This window comes from Sander vitreus, chromosome 20, assembly GCF_031162955.1.
Source record: "Sander vitreus isolate 19-12246 chromosome 20, sanVit1, whole genome shotgun sequence".
NCBI lineage: Eukaryota > Metazoa > Chordata > Actinopteri > Perciformes > Percidae > Sander > Sander vitreus.
Window position 1 is genome coordinate 3,291,338 of NC_135874.1, and position 17,004 is coordinate 3,308,341.

Below are 17,004 nucleotides of genomic sequence, written 5' to 3' on the forward strand. Positions count from 1 at the left end.
TCGTAGCATTTTAAAAACAAATGTCCGCCTTCGTCGTACTTTTTATTCTAGAACATTAATATTACAAAACAATTTAATCATCACATATAGCACATCTAATATAAAAACACGCAACAGTTATCAAACAAACAATTTAAATAATAATAATTTAAATTAACCAATTACAAATTACAGGGGATATTTAATGAAGCAAACTATGAAAAATACATACACACATGAAACAACAAACAAGGCGAATTCCTTGTATGTCAAAACTTACTTGGTAATTAACCCAATTCTGATTCTAATATAGATATTTTTTAAATAGTGGGCTAAATATATATAAATAGTAAAATATCTTAATACTTCTTCCACCACTGATAATATCCTTGACATATGAAATATGGGAGTTTTATGTAGCCCGTTTGCAGGACTTTTTCAGACTCATAAAATAATGTTAGTCATGCAATCTTTCTTTCAGAACTGCTTTTAAGGATGTATTGAATTGTTCCCCATTACCTCAGACGTTAAGTTTCACTTCTTTTATTTGGAAAGGACAAAAGGAAGTATTGTATCTTACGCATACCAGAGAAACATTCTCTTCTCTCATTGGCTGACGGCTTGACGCTGTACGTGGTGCGTAGGCGCTTCCTCAACTTGACTAGCAGAAACAGCTAAATAGAAGATGGTGAGTATAAAATGGCGAAAAGGCCACAATTTCCCACATTTACAGCCCGCGTTTTGAGCACTTTTCTCGCACGATGTTTTCTAAGACTAGTTGGCGAGGTAAAGAGGGCGACATCATGGGTTTTAAACGCGTCAACACAGTCTCAATTTCAATTTTTTTTTTTTTAGCAAAGCTTCATTCCGAGATGGATCAACGATCACATGACAGCTGGGCAGTTTAGTCTCCCAAAAAATTCACTGCAACAAGCTCCAAGCACCCTTAAAGACCCTGTTTTCATTTGCACGGTGGTCTTTCAGCTTGTCGTGTTTGTTCATCAACCATTCTTGTTGTCTGTTTAGTTGATATCACGACGTTTTGTTACTTTTCCTGTATGTCAATCAGTGAGCTATCCGGGCTAACAGGCTAACAGCTACTTTATGATATGAGGCACTTTTTTTTTTTTTCCTCCTTCTCTCCGTCAATATTGATGTTTATCACCCAGTTAACTGTAACTGACTTATTTCTGAAGTAAGCCAACTAGTAAGACAAAACTGTTTTCACATTAGGACTACAACTCCAAGTTATTTATTAGTTTATATTCATTCATTCACCTCTCTGTCTTTATGTATTTGATCTGGAATGACAATAGGTTGTACAATCAGAATCAGAATGAGATTTATTGCCAAAGTAAGTTTTCACTTGTGTTTTCACGCGTTTGGTGCATACAATAAACATATGATACGAATACACAACAGAGCTAAGTACTGCAACAGTCAAGAACATAAATATGTCATGTAAATATTACAATAAAAAATGCAAAAGACAGTACAATAATTAGGAGCAAGATATTTGTAATAAGTTTAGGTGCAGTTTAAATCTATGTTGTTCGTTGATTTTAATAACTAAATTCCCATCGGCACTTTGATTTGCTTCCCCTCATGATTTTGCTCACAGTCAGGTGAAAAGTATGAAAATGCTTTATCATCCTCACTAACCATCGGCCATTAACAATCGATTCAACCACATTGTCGTTTAACTTTTCTTGTTTGTTTGTGAATGATTATCTGTCTACTTAATCCATTCACTTTTTAATTTCTAATTTCAGTTTTTTCCCCCTCTTGTCCCAACTCTTTCTTGTCTTTTGTTTTTCTTTTTTGTATCTTTGATCATGCCTCGTGTCGTTCTCTCCATGCACATCCTGCCTTCCTCCCTATCTCACCCACTCTCCTCCTCCCACCCCTCATTGCCTGTCTGCAATCAACCAGGCTGGTCACCGGGTAAGTTCCCTCGCTCTGTGTTGGATCCCTGTTTTCTGCTCGCTCTTCTGCCTGCTACACTAACATGGGGTCAGGATTGCACAGCTGTGGAGGTTTGCTCTTTCTGCTGCTAATTCAGCAACTACAGTGCTGGGATCTGGTGCCCAGCAGGCTACAATGCTTTAATCACACCTGCTCTCGACTGTTGACCTGAACAAGAAAATACTCGTTACTCCATTAAACGAAATAGTTAAGAAATAAGTCAGAGTAGGAAACCTAAAGCCCCTGTATATTATTTCAAGAATGTGTTTAGAAATAATATGTATCTACTATGACTCAGACAGGCTTTAAGGTCATGTTTCACAACTTAAATTTTTTTTTTTGGAGTCCTTACTAGTGACTCATCTATTTCAAAACAAGAACTCCTCATGGAGGCTTTCCACTTTAGAAATAATGAGCTGTTCTGATTGGACAAATGTTTAGCAATTCTTAGTAAGGAACTACAATCCAGACCAAGTTTCCTGTTTTTGTATTTAAAGTGAATGACGATTGATGCTATAACAATAACTTTAGTTGCTCAGACTAAATAAATACTTACCAATGTTTTTACAATGCATGTGTATGAGGTGACAAAAAAATATTCCTCTAATTGCACACATTTCATTGTCCATCAGCTCCTGGTTTGTCTCAAAGCTCACCAGCTGTATGCACCGTTTTATCAGCTAAATTGATTTATGGTGTAAAATAGAACCCTGAAATGTTTGTTTGTTTCTCACCAAAGTTGTAACATGCAACCACAACTAACATTTACAACATCTCTCTGCTGGCCAGTGGAGTGAAAAGGTTATTTATGGGTTTCATGTTTAGTATAAACCTTCAAGTTTTTTGGTGTTTTGATTCTTATTGACTTCTTGTGTTGTGTCAAAACATAATTATCTCGCTTTCATGTTCTACATCTGCTATTGAGTGTCTGAAATCCTGCTGGTTCAATCTAGAGTTTCCCAATCCACGTTTTATTTTTTTAGATTTTTTTTGATTATGTGAGAAGTTACATTCACAACTCAGTTTGAATTCGGACACTTAATAATCTCAGCTTCTTACTCACAAACATTGCTTATTTACAAGTTTAAGCTTTACGAATTAAGTGTTTTAGCCACTGTAATGAGTTAAACTGTAGCAGGTTGTTGTTCGGCTGCAATAACATAAAACTGGACAGTATTTTGATGGTTTTAAACAAGAAAAAAGTTGAGGAGTACAGTGGTTTTGGTGGATCCCGACCTTTGGCATCCTACAGAGCTCTATCCTCGGCCCACTTTCTTTTTTCAGTGTTCAGAAGCGACATCTCATAGCCTGAACTCTCCCTCATCGGTGGGTGACTAACCTGTCCGTGTGTGTGTCTGTGCGATGCTATCAGTTGGTCCTGGTGTTAGGTGACCTGCACATCCCCCACCGGTGCAACACCCTGCCAGCCAAGTTCAAGAAGCTGTTGGTCCCGGGGAAGATCCAGCACATTCTCTGCACAGGCAATCTGTGCACCAAGGAGAGCTATGACTACCTGAAGACTCTCGCTGGAGACGTCCACATAGTCCGAGGAGACTTTGACGAGGTCTGTCTGTGTGTTTGTAGACAACGATGAAAGAAAAAACCGTGACATTACACACCACCATACAATGACAAAAAGGCCGACCCAGTTTCTTTAATCATGTTGAGGGATTCATTAATTAAGCTGTCAGTGTGAATGCAAAAATGTTCAGCTTCTTGATAAGCCAGACTGGCCTTTGTATACTTAACAATGTGTTGGGGAGAATGACGTTGTTCTTCAAAGTCCAGCAGAATTTTTATTTTTCAGATTTTCCAGCAGAGGTTTTAAACTAAGAATACAGATGGGTGAAAAAAAGACATTTATGTGACTGAATATTTTGTTGCAAGAAGAAAGTGAAATGGGTCTCTTGCCAGTAATAAAGAATAATTGCACCGTAATGAAATTGTAATTGCTCCCTTCCCGTAAATTGAGTTTTACTTTCCTAGTTAATTATAATTTTCTTTTATTTAAAAAAAAAAAAAAAAGAAGTCACATTTAAGAACTGGCATCCTTTGGTATAACCTGTGCACGTCACAGTTTACAGTGGTATAGTAATAAGAACAAGTGTATTATTCCCAGAATAGCACTTTCAAATTAAAACAGCAGTGCATAAACCTTCTATGTTCCCTCTCAGAACCTGAACTACCCGGAGCAGAAGGTAGTGACAGTGGGCCAGTTTAAGATCGGTCTCATCCACGGCCACCAGGTGATCCCCTGGGGCGACATGGCCAGTCTGGCGCTGCTCCAGAGACAGCTGGATGTCGACATCCTCATCTCTGGACACACGCACAAGTTCGAGGCATTCGAGAACGAAAACAAGTTCTACATCAACCCTGGTTCGGCCACAGGAGCCTACAGTGCACTGGAAAGGTAGAGGAGTCATTCACACGGATGTAACACCACCTCCCACTGTAACCCTAAAGGATGGATTGGGGACACATTTCAGTTTAAACATTCAAATAAAAAACAACACTTGTTTACATTTGTAGCACATATACATACAAATTGGCAAAGTGCAGTTTTTATTTTTTTTTCTCCATTTTAGCACTGATTATAAAACATCTGATTTCTTTTAATGTGAGCAGCATAAGTTAGAATTAGGACACTGAGCTGAAGTGTGATTATTTGTTTTGTATTAGAATTGTACAACTACAGACATTGGTAAATTGATAAATTGTCACAGAAAGCCCAGCAGTTTATTCCAAACAAATCACATTAGCTTGTGTTCTCAGAAGAAGAGATTCAGATTGTTTATACAAAATATAGAACTAATGAATTGATTTATTATTATAGCTAACGCTACCCAGCAGTGAATACAGTTATTAAGATTAGCCCCATCTCTGCCAGCTACAACGTTAAAGTGATGAACACATGAATGCATCAGTAATTATAATCCAATCATGTATATTATTCTGTAGTGGGCCATTCTGCATAATGGATATGTTTACTTTTGGTACTTTTATTATATTTTGATGCTTATAGTTTTAGACTTTTACTAAAGTATCATCATCAGTGTCTATAGCAGCTCTTTCCAGAAAATCTATTTATCTGGTAGAATGTAGTTCCAAAACAATGTTGCTGTCGAATTTGTTTAGGGCCATTTTTCAACGGCAAGAGCAACTTGAGGAGTGGAAGAGGTATTCAAATATTTGACTTAAGTACATGTAACGTAGAAAGCTTTTTTTGCACACCTCTTTTGTCGGGCAGGTGCGTAGGATATGATCAAAAGCTTAGAGAAAGTCCCGCACACTGACCATTACGCTTACTTAAGTACATGTAACAATACCACAGTTCAAAAATACCCTGTTACAAGTACTCAAAATACTCTGTTACAAGTAAAAGTCATGCATTCGACAGCAACCTTTTTATTTATTTTTTTAAACTACGTTCTATCAAATAGATTTTCTGGAAAGAGCTGCAGTGGACACTGATGATGTTCCCCAGTGTGACGTACAGTACATCAGGTGTAACAGTAGAAACCACACTCACTTTAATTTCAAGCAGCCAGCAGTGCAGGACACACCCTAACCTAAGAACACATCTGTCTCCTCTCCTTACAGCAACATCATCCCCTCTTTTGTATTAATGGACATCCAGGCGTCTACAGTGGTGACGTATGTTTATCAGCTGATCGGTGACGACGTCAAAGTGGAGAGAATCGAGTACAAGAAATCTTAAAAGGATGGCAGGAGGAGGGGTTGGGTTTGCGTGGCTCAGTGTATCATTTCATTCCTTTTCCACCAAGGGGCAGCATCTCCCCTGCAGTCACCAAAATGTTAATGCTGTAACAAGCTGGGCAGTAACTAACTCTAAAAGAAACCTGTATTATATTGTTTATAAGTCATCAGCATTTGCTTGTGTCCAAGCTGTCATTTGGTAACTGTAGAGAATGCAATAATAAGTCACATGTATTTGTTATCAAAAAGAAATATTTGGTGCCATTTTTCTTCTTTTTTTTGTTTTGTCATCGTCGCCCTCGTCATGTCCTGTAAGCTACAGACCTTTAGCTTCACGTAGTCTGCCTTTTTTCATTCATTTCCCACAATAAAGATCTAATTTCACTCCATTACTTGTTTTGTCTAAATGATATTGAAAATGATAATGATTGTGTGCGTATAATGGATAACACTGTGATTGAGGTAGTAAAGGAGGAGCAGTTACTGAAGGGGCAATCGAGATGTTGTATTTTATTGTTACTGTTATTAGTGTTTAAAGATCCCAAAAGTCTCCAAATGTTCTACCAGCACACAGTTAATGTTGGCCAAATGTAAGTGGACACCTTTAACATTGCACCCTGATGTGATAGCTGAACAATCATGACACACATCTGCTGCTCTCGCAGCCGCCACTCTTCTGGTTTTACCCTTTCCACTAGATGTTTGAACCTCCTGCAGGGATTTGCTCCCATTCAGGCCCAAAGAAAAGTCATTGAAACTACATTTAGATCTCTGTGTAGGCAGATAAAATGTAGAAAATGTGAAAAAGTAAGAATGTTTGCCTTTCTTTGGTTCTTTAGGGGTGTTGGGTTGTGCTCCATGAGGCGATTTGGTCTCATGACCTCAAAATTTAAAGACTAAATATGGTACATGAGAAATGAAGACAATATTATAGAAGAAAATTAATAAAACATTGGGACATATGGTAAAAGAGCAGTTGTTTGACAAGTTCTTCATTAATGCAGCCTCACTGTAATAAACATAAATAACCAATCAATACTATGGGTCAAAGATTGAAACTAAACCAAAAATCCCTAAGGGGAAAACCCTTTACCAGAAAAGAACCTTGCTTTCTGACAACACAGCAAACTAACTTTTAGCAATCTTTCAAAGTATAAAGTGTACATAAATTAATACAATGCGAGTATTTTTTAGAGGTTAAGGGAAAGTATTAATGCCTTATTTCTGTTGTACAGTATTTCCATCTTTTCATCACAACTTGAACATGACAATTGTTTGGAGAATTTGAGATTTAAAACTTAAAAAAAGCTACATTTGATGTCATAAATACATTACATTACAAAGAATACATACACAAACTCCTAAACGACTACTTTAACACTCCCACCAGACATTATCTTCTTGTGTTAAAAGTTAATGTTTCACATAGGAAACATGGCTTCAGGCCATGTAATATCAGCAGCTCAAGGTATTTTTTTAGTGCCTGTCCTTGTCCCTGTTTGTTTAGTTAATTCTAAAGTTGTCTTTCATTAACAAAATGCCTGTGGTTGTCTTTGCTCTAAAGAGTTAAATCAAGGTCAGGCCTTGCGATTTGATCCCATTGCTCATCTTTTGCCAAGAACTGAACATGTGATTTCCCAGAAACTGTCTTTAAAACTGTTGTCTCTGGGTGCCACTGGGGGCACCAAAGTACACTCTGCAACCTGAGCTGCTTCTCACAAGCCATCATGTCTTTCTTGTACAAGAATCCCAATTTCATGCTAAATTATGATAAACCCGGAGGTGTGTTGGTCTTTACTCAGAGCTATGAAAGTGGGGAGATTATTCTCGGGTTATATCAATACAAAAAATGTATTGTGACAAACCTAAATGTCAATAGAAATGTCATGAATGTGAGAAAGTGCCATCATTCCATTATTCTGCAGAGAGTGAACTTCACTCAGAGAATCATCCAGTCCTTCCTCCTCCTCCTCCTCCTCCTCTTCCCCCAACAGCTTGATCCTGGCTCCTGGCAACAAAAACAAAAACACATAACCAGCTAAACATGGATGGTTTTAAATACATTAAATACTTATATTTATTTGATTAGATGGACCCTAAAATTTCTGGTACAAAAAGATAATTATTGTTGATGTAATAAACATTTACAGAAACTTGTCCATAAAATGACAACAAAAAAGAAATGAAAATGACAACATATTTGAAGCAGAGATTTAAAGAAACACGCCGACTTATTGGGACTTATTCACCGTATCCCCCAGAGTTAGATAAGTCCATAGATGAGTCCCTTCTCATCTCCGTGCGTGTTGTAACTCTGTCTGATGCCCCCAGCGCTAGCTAAGCCTAGCACAGATCCTGGAGGTAACCGGTTCCAACTAGCCTACTGCTCCGAATAGTGACAAAATAACGCCAACATGTTCCTGTTTACATGCATTGATTTGTATAGTCACAGCATGTACAAATAACAAGGTCACTATGCTTTTACTATCTAGTAATTGTTGACTCTATTACTCCAACTCTGAGTGAACTCCAGGTGAACTCTCTGCTCCTCACCACGGGGCTTCTCAGGTGCTGCGAGCAAATCACTCCGCCCAAGTAGCAGAAGTAGCAGTGCTTCGCCTGTCTGAGAATGTAGTTCCCAGTTCGTATACGGTTAGAAGACGGCTGTGTCTCATGTGACCTTGTTATTTGTACACGCTGTGACTATACAAATCACAACATGTAAATAGGAACATGTTGGTGTTATTTTGTCACTATTCGGAGTAGTAGGCTAGTTGGAACAGGTTACCTCCAGGATCTGTGCTAAGCTAGGCTAGCGCTGGGGGCGTCAGACAGAGTTACAACACGCACGGAGATGAGAAGGGTATGTATCGACTTGTCTAGCTCTGGGGGATACGGTGAATAAGCTAAAGTCCCAATAAGTCGGCGTGTTCCTTTAAACGAAGGTTCCTCTACTGAGGAACAACCTAATCCCAAACATTTCTCTGACTTACTTCTTGGACTTTTCCTTCTGAGTGGGGGTGATGTTTACATATGTTCTGCTACTTTAATGGCATAACTTTCAACTATAAATACAAGCAATTATAGAATAGTGATTCATTTATCTTTTGCTCCAAATGAATGGGTAATCGCCATGAAAACACATCTTCATAATGTTCTTTTAAATTGTGTTTTTGTGAATAAATGAAAAAAAAAGTGTGTGTCCCACCTGGCTCGTCTGTTTGGGATTTTTGGAAGGAAAGATTTTCCAGTATTCCTTGCACTAGTTTTGATCTTATCCTTGTGCCTCACCCTGGTAGGAACCTCTGAGCAAGGTTTATCAGTCTTATCAGTCCTCGGTGAGAAAACAGAACACACAGCGAGGTCCTCTCTTTCAGGGTTGTAGCCTACGAACAGAGGCACGAGTAAAATAGTGTTAAAACTTTTGTGACAACATACGGCATATTTTTTGATAAATTCCTGAAAGAAATAAAAAAAAAAAAACATTGTGCAATTGCAAAGTACCTTGGAACTCTTAAAAGTGCATTCTCACACAAAAGTTTCTCAACATGTTTTACAAAAGACAATTAAACTGAGTGGACTGGTTGCTGAGGGAGGTGCCAGTCAACCTTCTGGGTACCGAACCCCTAGTCTTGCATTGCCAGACCGTCCTCCACAGCGCTGTGGAGGAAGGTCTGCCTAGTCCACACAGCATTCTGGGATGGGAGAAAAACGTGCTCTGGTTTATTGGCATTTCTTTAAACCAATCACAATCGTCTTGGGCGCCGCTAAGCACCGGACGGAGCCCCGGTGTCGCTGCAAAATAGCCTCGGGAAGGAACTTGTTTTGGTGGTTTGTTTTAGTCGTGTAACAGAAAACCCAGATTGGACAGATAGTCTAGCTAGCTGTCTGGATTTACCCTGCAGAGATCTGAGGAGCAGTTAACCATAGTCCTCACAAATCCACCGGAGTTTAGAACGCCAACACAAAGAAAGAGGAAGGGGACGGACATCCGGCTGAAAAGAAGGACATCTGGCGGAATATCCGGTAGCAACGGAGCAATCCCGGAAGTGGAATGTTGTGGATATAGACTACCGAACCCCCAACTGCTCGGGGCGCCTGTCCATGTACATAGTGCATGTATTGGTCCTGGGTATGTGTCATGTAATTTCCCCTTGCGGGATCAATAAAATATGTCTTCTTCTTCATTTGCACTTTCGTTTAAAGACTTGTGTTGTTTAAAAAAAAGGACCAACGATGCTTGGACAAACCTGTTTGTTTTCTTTTTCCTTACCTGCCTGTATGCACCTGTGCAGCACGTTCACGTAGTGTTGGGTGATGAGGTGACGCACATGTGTGGTACTGTAGGAAGCTGCCATGGTGTACAGATACTCCTTCTGAGCTGGTGTGAGTGCTGCGTGCTGAGAGACGAACACAGGTCAGGTTTCCCTTCAGGGATTCACACTCACTCATCCTGCTGTATTGTACTCTCACAACCTTTCACTGGTTTGGAACATAGGATGAACCACTGCTGGCTAAAACAGGTGTAGAGGTTTAACATCAAGTCAAAGGCAGTGGTGGAAGAAGTACTCATATTCTAAAGTAAAAGTACTAATAGCTCTGGAGAACTTATTCCCCGGAGTCCTTTTTTTTTTTTTTTGCCCAGCAGTTTTCCTTGGATTAGGGTGGCACCTAAATCATGGCTGCAGCTGTTGCCGTGGCCCTGCTCCGCGCCCTGCTATGCTGTGCTACACTCTGCAGTGCCCTGCTACGCCCTGCTACACTCTGCAGTGCCCTGCTATGACCTGCTTCGCCATTAACTACTATTTCTAGTCACTGTTCCATTATCTTTATTGTGACTATTATTGCCACTATTCATCACACCACCAACCGGCACCGTCAGACACCGCCTACCAAGAGCCTGGGTCTGTCCGAGGTTTCTCCCTAAAAGGAAGTTTTCCTCACCACTGTAGCACTAAATGCTTGCTCTTGGGGGAATTACTGGAATTGTTGAGTCTTTGTAAATTATAGAGTGTGGTCTAGACCTACTCTATCTGTAAAGTGTCTTGAGATAACTCTGGTTATGATTTGATACTATAAAAACAATACAGTGGTGGAAGAAGTATGCAGATACTTAATTAAAAGTACTAATACCACACTGTGGAAATAATCCACTACTACTGAAAGTCCTGTTTTCAAAACCTCATGGAAGTAAACGTAGCCTATGGAAGTATTATCAGCAAAAAGTACTTAAAGTAAAAGTACTCATTGTGTAGTCAAATGTTCCCTGTCAGTGTTTTCCCCTTGTATATCTGATGTTTCTGGAGTCATATTCCTGCTGCATTAATGTCTACAGTATGTTGCATTTTCCTGCTGTAGATGTTTAAGCTTGTGCTCATTTTTAACCCCTTTATATACTGTTGGCTAGTTTAATCTACAGCAATGCATCATGGTCTATAAGATCATCATATGTTTGTAGCGTCGCTGTCCTGTGAGAACCCCGTATCTTCTCATGGTGTCAGAAAAACAGCCCTGTTTTCAGCTTTGTGATGATGCATTTTCCAGCTGATCGAGAGGCTTATTTTTTATTTATTTTTTGGGCATTGTTAGGCCTTTATTGACAGGACAGCAGAAGAAATGAAAGGGGATAGAGAGAGGGGGAATGACATGTAGCAAAGGGCTGAGGTTGGAGTTGAACCCAGGCCTGCTGCATTGAGGAGTAAAGCTCTATATATGGGTGCCTGCTCTACCAACTGAGCTATCTGGGGGCCCCCAAGAGGCTTTTTAAAGACTTGATTAGGAGAATTTTTAAATACATAAAGGAACATTTCATCCCTCAGTTTATCACAAACATTCAACATCTGGAGATACATGGTCATCTGAACAGTAACTAAAGCTGTCAGACAAATGTAGTGGAGTAAAAAGTATAACATTGCATAAAATGGGAATACAAGTAAATACAATTACCTGAAATTTGTATTTAAGGACAGTACTTCAATAAATGTACTTAAGTTACAGGTTAGATATTCAACAACCTTCATGAACAGACTCCAGACACCAGTTGATCACAGACAGTATCAAAATGGACATTGAAGTGAATGGAAATGTTTCAGATCAGGATGACTAGTTGTACCTTCAGGAACGGGGCTGCGGTAATGGTTTTGGGGATTTGTATGGTCGTCACGTGTTGGAGTTGTGGTTCACATCTTGCAGCTGGCAGCCTGTTGAACTTCAAACCATTATTGAAGTTCACACCAGCATCTTTTAATGCTGTTAGGGGAAGAGAAAACAGACATTTGTGACACATTTTTCCCTCAGTTGAGAGTGTTTGCTGAGAGGCAGGACACTTTGAACTGATGGTCTGAGCAACACCGGGCTCAAAGGTGGAGAGAAACCCCTGCTGTTAAAGAGAAGGGCAATACGCATACATGCGTCAGTACACAGTCAAATTTACAGAAATAGTTGTGTCAGTACACAGGAAAATTGACAGAAATAGTTGAAGAATGAACAATGAAAAAAGAAAAATTCAAGCTCTACCCACTTTCACACCTCTGCACACGTGATTATTTGCCACTTGAAGTGGAAAGTTTGAAGCATACTGATCCTTTATGGCAGTGGTTCTCAAGCTTTTTTCAATAATGTTCCCCCTTTGAACAGTTTTTTTAAGCCATGTACCCCCTAACCAGCGCAAATAATTTTTGGTAAAAAAAAAAAGTCTATATAAAGAGGAACAATACAACGATGTCAGCGATAGATTTACTAAACAACAGCCTTGGACCTGGAAAAAGGCGTCAAAAACTTAAAAAAAAACAAAAAAACGACGAAACCTTGGAAAAAGACGGTAGAAAGAAGGAAGTAAGACAAGAATAGGTCGAAAATAGCAATAAAAACTTCGGAGAATAACACAGTAGAAAGAAGGAAGGCAACACTAGGGCAACAAAAGTGGCAAAAAAATTCAAATAAGCAACAAACTTTGACAAAAGTGACAAAAACGTTGAAAAAAGCAGAAAAAAACTTTGAAAAAAGACACAAAAAGACCTTCAAAAAAAGGTGACGAACTTCAAAAACAATGACAAAAACTTTGAAAAAAGAGACAAAAAGACCTTCAAAAAAAGGTGACGAACTTCAAAAACAACGACAAAAACTTTGAAAAAAGCGACAAACTTGGAGAAAAAAAAGACAGTAGAAGTAACTACAGCTTTGTAACTGAAAAACATTTTGCAAAAAATGTCACGTACCCCCTGCAGTCCTCCAAAAAAAAAACAAGGTTACACGTACCCCCATTTGAGAAACACTGCTTTATAGTATGACAGTGACGGCAACAAACATGAATTCAAATGAACTGCTTGTCAGATTGTCTAAAAGTGTCCGGTGGTTTTTATAACTTTCCCAAATAGACAATTAGACGATTGAGTTTAGGTTTAAATGTAAGTCTACTCTAAGATGTCATATTTGGCTTGTGAAGTAGTCAAAGTGTTTTGTGTATTTTGGTACATGTGGCTTGTATTGTGCATCTAATTAGTAAATAGCACAAGTGAGCTTTCTTTCTGTTACACATCAGGCGTGACCCAGGTCAGGTGTAGGTGTAGCATTTCCTGTCTTTTCCACTGATCTCCTGATGCGCCGTGTCTGATCTCCTGATGCGCCGTGTCCCCGATAGGAAACCTGACTCTCAGGTTTCAAAGCAGACAGGATCCTGGACACGTTTTGTTTATTTAACGAGGAAATCTGAACCAACGGAAGACAGCGAAGTAGACAGAAAAGACTGGATTTAATATGCTTAATAAAAAGATGAGACATTATTTGGGTTTCCCTTTTATTTTTGCTTCTTTACTGCGGCCTATTTTTCATTTAACCCTTGTGTTGTCTTGGCGTCGACCATGAACTTGTTGTACTTCTGGGTCAAAATTGAAAATGAACTTTTTTGTTGTTTGTTTTGACGTTTTTGTCGCTTTTTTCTATGCTTTTGATGCTTTTTAAAAGTTTTTGTCACTTTTTTCAACATTTCTTAAAATTCATGGTCAATAAACCTAATTTATATCACATTATACTTAATTTTTGAGTTAAAAAAAGCAGAAATTGTGAATTATTTCGACTAATAGTTAAGATCAGAGGTTGAGTGGATCACAGACTGGTACATGTCAAAGTTTAGTCAGGATACTGTTTTGAAACCATTTAAAGTATTATTTTTGGGCATTTTTGTTATGTTTGGTTGAAAGAAACCCATATTTCTGATATAAAAAAACATGGAAAATGGGTCAAATTTGACCCGAGGAAAATACAAGGGTTACAAACTTGTCTTTTTTTTTTTTTTTTTTTAGGAGTTACACTTACCCATCTTTGATTCGTTCATCGCAGTACTCCTGAAGAAGAAAGAACAGAACAGAAAGAACAATATTATAGTGTTGTCTCAGTGACATTAACACAAACTATATATATCATAAGAATAGAATATTTGTTGCAGGCATGCACTAAAATGAAATCATTACTTTACCTTTGCATAGCCTCAGCGTGATGGAGCCTGTGGATCGTCTGATTTTCTGCAAATGTCACTTGTTTTTTCATGTTAGGAAACAAAGACACAGTCAAGTATCCTCTGGCAGCAGAAGCAGCAGCAGCAGCCAGTTCAACGCCTGTTTAAAAATATATCCGTACAGACTGAGGTCAGTCCACATAATTAAAGTAAAGAAGTTGTCTGGTCTCACTCAGGACCTTGAAGGCCAGTGGGTGGGTCCTTTCCTACAGCTCATTTGTTGAAACAAAAGAGGAAAAATAAGTTGAATGAAGTTATAGTGGGCATTGCAGTAAAATGTCCTGGATTCAACACTCCAACATAAAAATGGTAGACAAACAATGATAAACAATGATATAAAAACAGCTTAAAAGTATACAACATTGAGAAAAAGAAGCTAAACATCAATAAAAGAGGATAGAGAGCTCGAGCTCGCTAGTCTGATCTCCTCAGGGAGGTTGTTCCAGAGAGAGTGTGTGAGTGTGTGTGTGTGTGTGTGTGTGTGGGGGGGGGGGGGGAGCGATTGAAAGAGCTGAGATGCCACGAGCCAATGAAGAGAGGCTAAGAAAGGCACACAAAATATGTGCTCTCTTTCTTTTCATATGCAAATCAGGTGAACTAAAGTTGTTAAAGTCCCTTGTGAATGTCTTGTGTTCCTCAACATTAAATTTTATTTAGTAACCTGGTTCTTTGTCAGTATTAAGGCGCTGACACACCAAGCCGATAATCGGCTGTTGGACAGCCTGGCGAGGTCGGTGACTCAAGTCTGTTCGGTGTGTTCCGTGCCGTCATCCGTCAGAGGGGCCGTCGGCCTTCATTTTGGCCGATTTTACATGTATAATTGGCGGGGCGGGCACTGCCGGCAGTCGGACTCAAATGACCAATCTGATTGGTAGAGTGCTAACCCGGAAACGGGGAGCAGAATAAGCGTGACTAGAGTCTCTCAAAATCTGACAAAAATCTTCTAAACTGACCTTTGTTGATCTGAAATGAAGACAGATTCAGCAACTGCACGGCCTATTTCTCGCTTAAAATGTTTTCAGAAACAGTATTCTGAACAAGCCGCCATGACAGCCTGTCTTTGAATTTCCGGAGAAACCAGACCTACGTGACGTGTTCGTCCAATCAGCTGCTGGTTTTCATTTTTGGGCGACAATACAGATTTTTTTAAACGGTTAATTTGTCAGCATGGATTTTCAGTTTTATATATTTACGATTTACCAAGAAATTAGCACATTCATTATCCCCACAGGATGAATCGTACATAATACCTTTCGTGGTACTTTTCACTTTTCCTTCTGCACCATCATCAGCCACAGCTGTATTTTGTGCAAATTAGCAAACGTTAGCATGCTAACACACTTAAGTAACATTACCTGTCAAGCCAAGTCAATTTGATTTATACAGCCTGATGTCACAAATATGCTTCAACAGGCTTTACAATGTGTACACCATATGACACCCTGTACCCTTGATTTGGATAAGGTAAAACTCATTACATTATATAAAAAAAGCATGCACCCCATTTTATACCTGATAAACATCATTACTGTAACATTACCATTATGAGCATGCTGTTGTTAGCATTTAGCCCAAAGCACAGCCTCACAGAAAAACTAGCATGGCTGTAGACTAGTCTTATTATATTTTAACATCACAACTCACTATGTTTATCTACAACAGTATTTTCATTTTTATATTGTGATGTCATTCTCTTTATTCAAGTGCTTCCTCTCTTGTTTGATTTGATATTATTTATTTATGTGGTACTTTTACATTGCTTATTCTGGATGACTCAGCTCCTCATTTTAGATGCTGCTGCTGTGAAAAGGTAATTTTCAAACTGGACTCTGTTGTGCATTACCCCTCCCCCCCAACCACATAACATTTAAATGCACCAGCCAGTGGTTAAGAAGCATTTTGGTTTCTTTTGAACTCAACTAATGAGATTCATTCTACCTCTTCCTGCATCAAACCAAAATGTGAACATAGTTAGGTAATACTTTGTTGGGATTAAAGGGAATATCCAGCTCTCCTGTACATAGAGAATAGATATTCCCCGTGCTCTATGGTGTATAGAGAGGGGGAATGTCCCTTAATGGCTCTCTCTCCCTTTTTCAGACACACCCACAGAAAATTGCAACTGTGCACTGATCAACACTTCAGACATGCTTTACACTGTCAATAATTAGGAACATTATCAACATGATGGATCATTCTGTGTTTAATCTTGAACATCACAGTAAATGATCTTAACACAATACATGTTACTCAGTCATGGAGAAGGACTTAAAAAACAAAATATGAAACTGGGAATATAATAATAAATAAATCCACAGCAGTTTCACATTCAAATTAGCTTTGGATGTCTTTCATTCCCCTAACAATCTGCCAGTATGAGAAAGTGTACATACACAAGTGAAGGTTTTTCCAGTACAGCGTGCTTGCTACCTAACAATACACACATACCTGCAGGCACATGCAAACAATGACTCCTACTTCCTTCTGCTGTTTCTTTGCCTGCTCCTCATTTGCATACAGTTGAATCCAGGCAACTTCATGGAAACGAGAAGCGGCCGGCTCGGCATCCTCTCAAAAGCGGACGGAAATCTTTTAAACTGACTGTTGAAGACTCACCAACTGCATAACCTATTTCTCGCTGTTTTCAGAAACACCAGCCGCTACTATGCTGTGTTTAGAAATCTGGGAGCATACAACCCCATGTGACGTGTTTGTCCAGTCAGGTGCAGCCATTGCGGTTGTATGAGGCTGTAGCCTATTTTTGCTGACTTTATTTACATCCACTGAGAGACGTTGTGAGACAATGTGTGAGAAGCAATAGAAAAAGCTAA

At 39.0% G+C, this 17,004-nt stretch overlaps 2 protein-coding genes across 4 annotated transcripts; one reads left to right on the plus strand and one right to left on the minus strand.

Annotated features, from left to right (window-relative positions):
- Positions 1-558: 558 nt before the first annotated feature.
- Positions 559-6,050, plus strand: vps29 (VPS29 retromer complex component). The gene is made up of 4 exons (XM_078277580.1): positions 559-667; positions 3,317-3,508; positions 4,119-4,354; positions 5,545-6,050. The coding sequence occupies exons 1-4, from the start codon at positions 665-667 to the stop codon at positions 5,660-5,662; spliced, it is 549 nt and encodes a 182-aa protein (XP_078133706.1). The 5' UTR covers positions 559-664; the 3' UTR covers positions 5,663-6,050.
- Positions 5,852-16,901, minus strand: fam216a (family with sequence similarity 216 member A). 3 transcript variants are annotated; one of them, XM_078277577.1, is made up of 7 exons: positions 16,622-16,901; positions 14,135-14,273; positions 13,975-14,003; positions 11,774-11,910; positions 9,935-10,061; positions 8,870-9,047; positions 5,852-7,669 (listed from the first exon to the last, which is right to left on the minus strand). In XM_078277577.1, exons 2-7 carry the CDS (start codon positions 14,203-14,205, stop codon positions 7,609-7,611), a joined length of 603 nt encoding a protein of 200 aa, XP_078133703.1. In that variant the 5' UTR covers positions 14,206-14,273; positions 16,622-16,901; the 3' UTR covers positions 5,852-7,608. The 3 variants fall into 3 exon arrangements, with proteins under 3 accessions (XP_078133703.1, XP_078133705.1, XP_078133704.1); XM_078277579.1 differs by having other exon boundaries at positions 16,567-16,632; XM_078277578.1 differs by lacking the exon at positions 16,622-16,901 and having other exon boundaries at positions 14,135-14,629.
- Between the last annotated feature and the right edge of the window lie 103 nt (positions 16,902-17,004).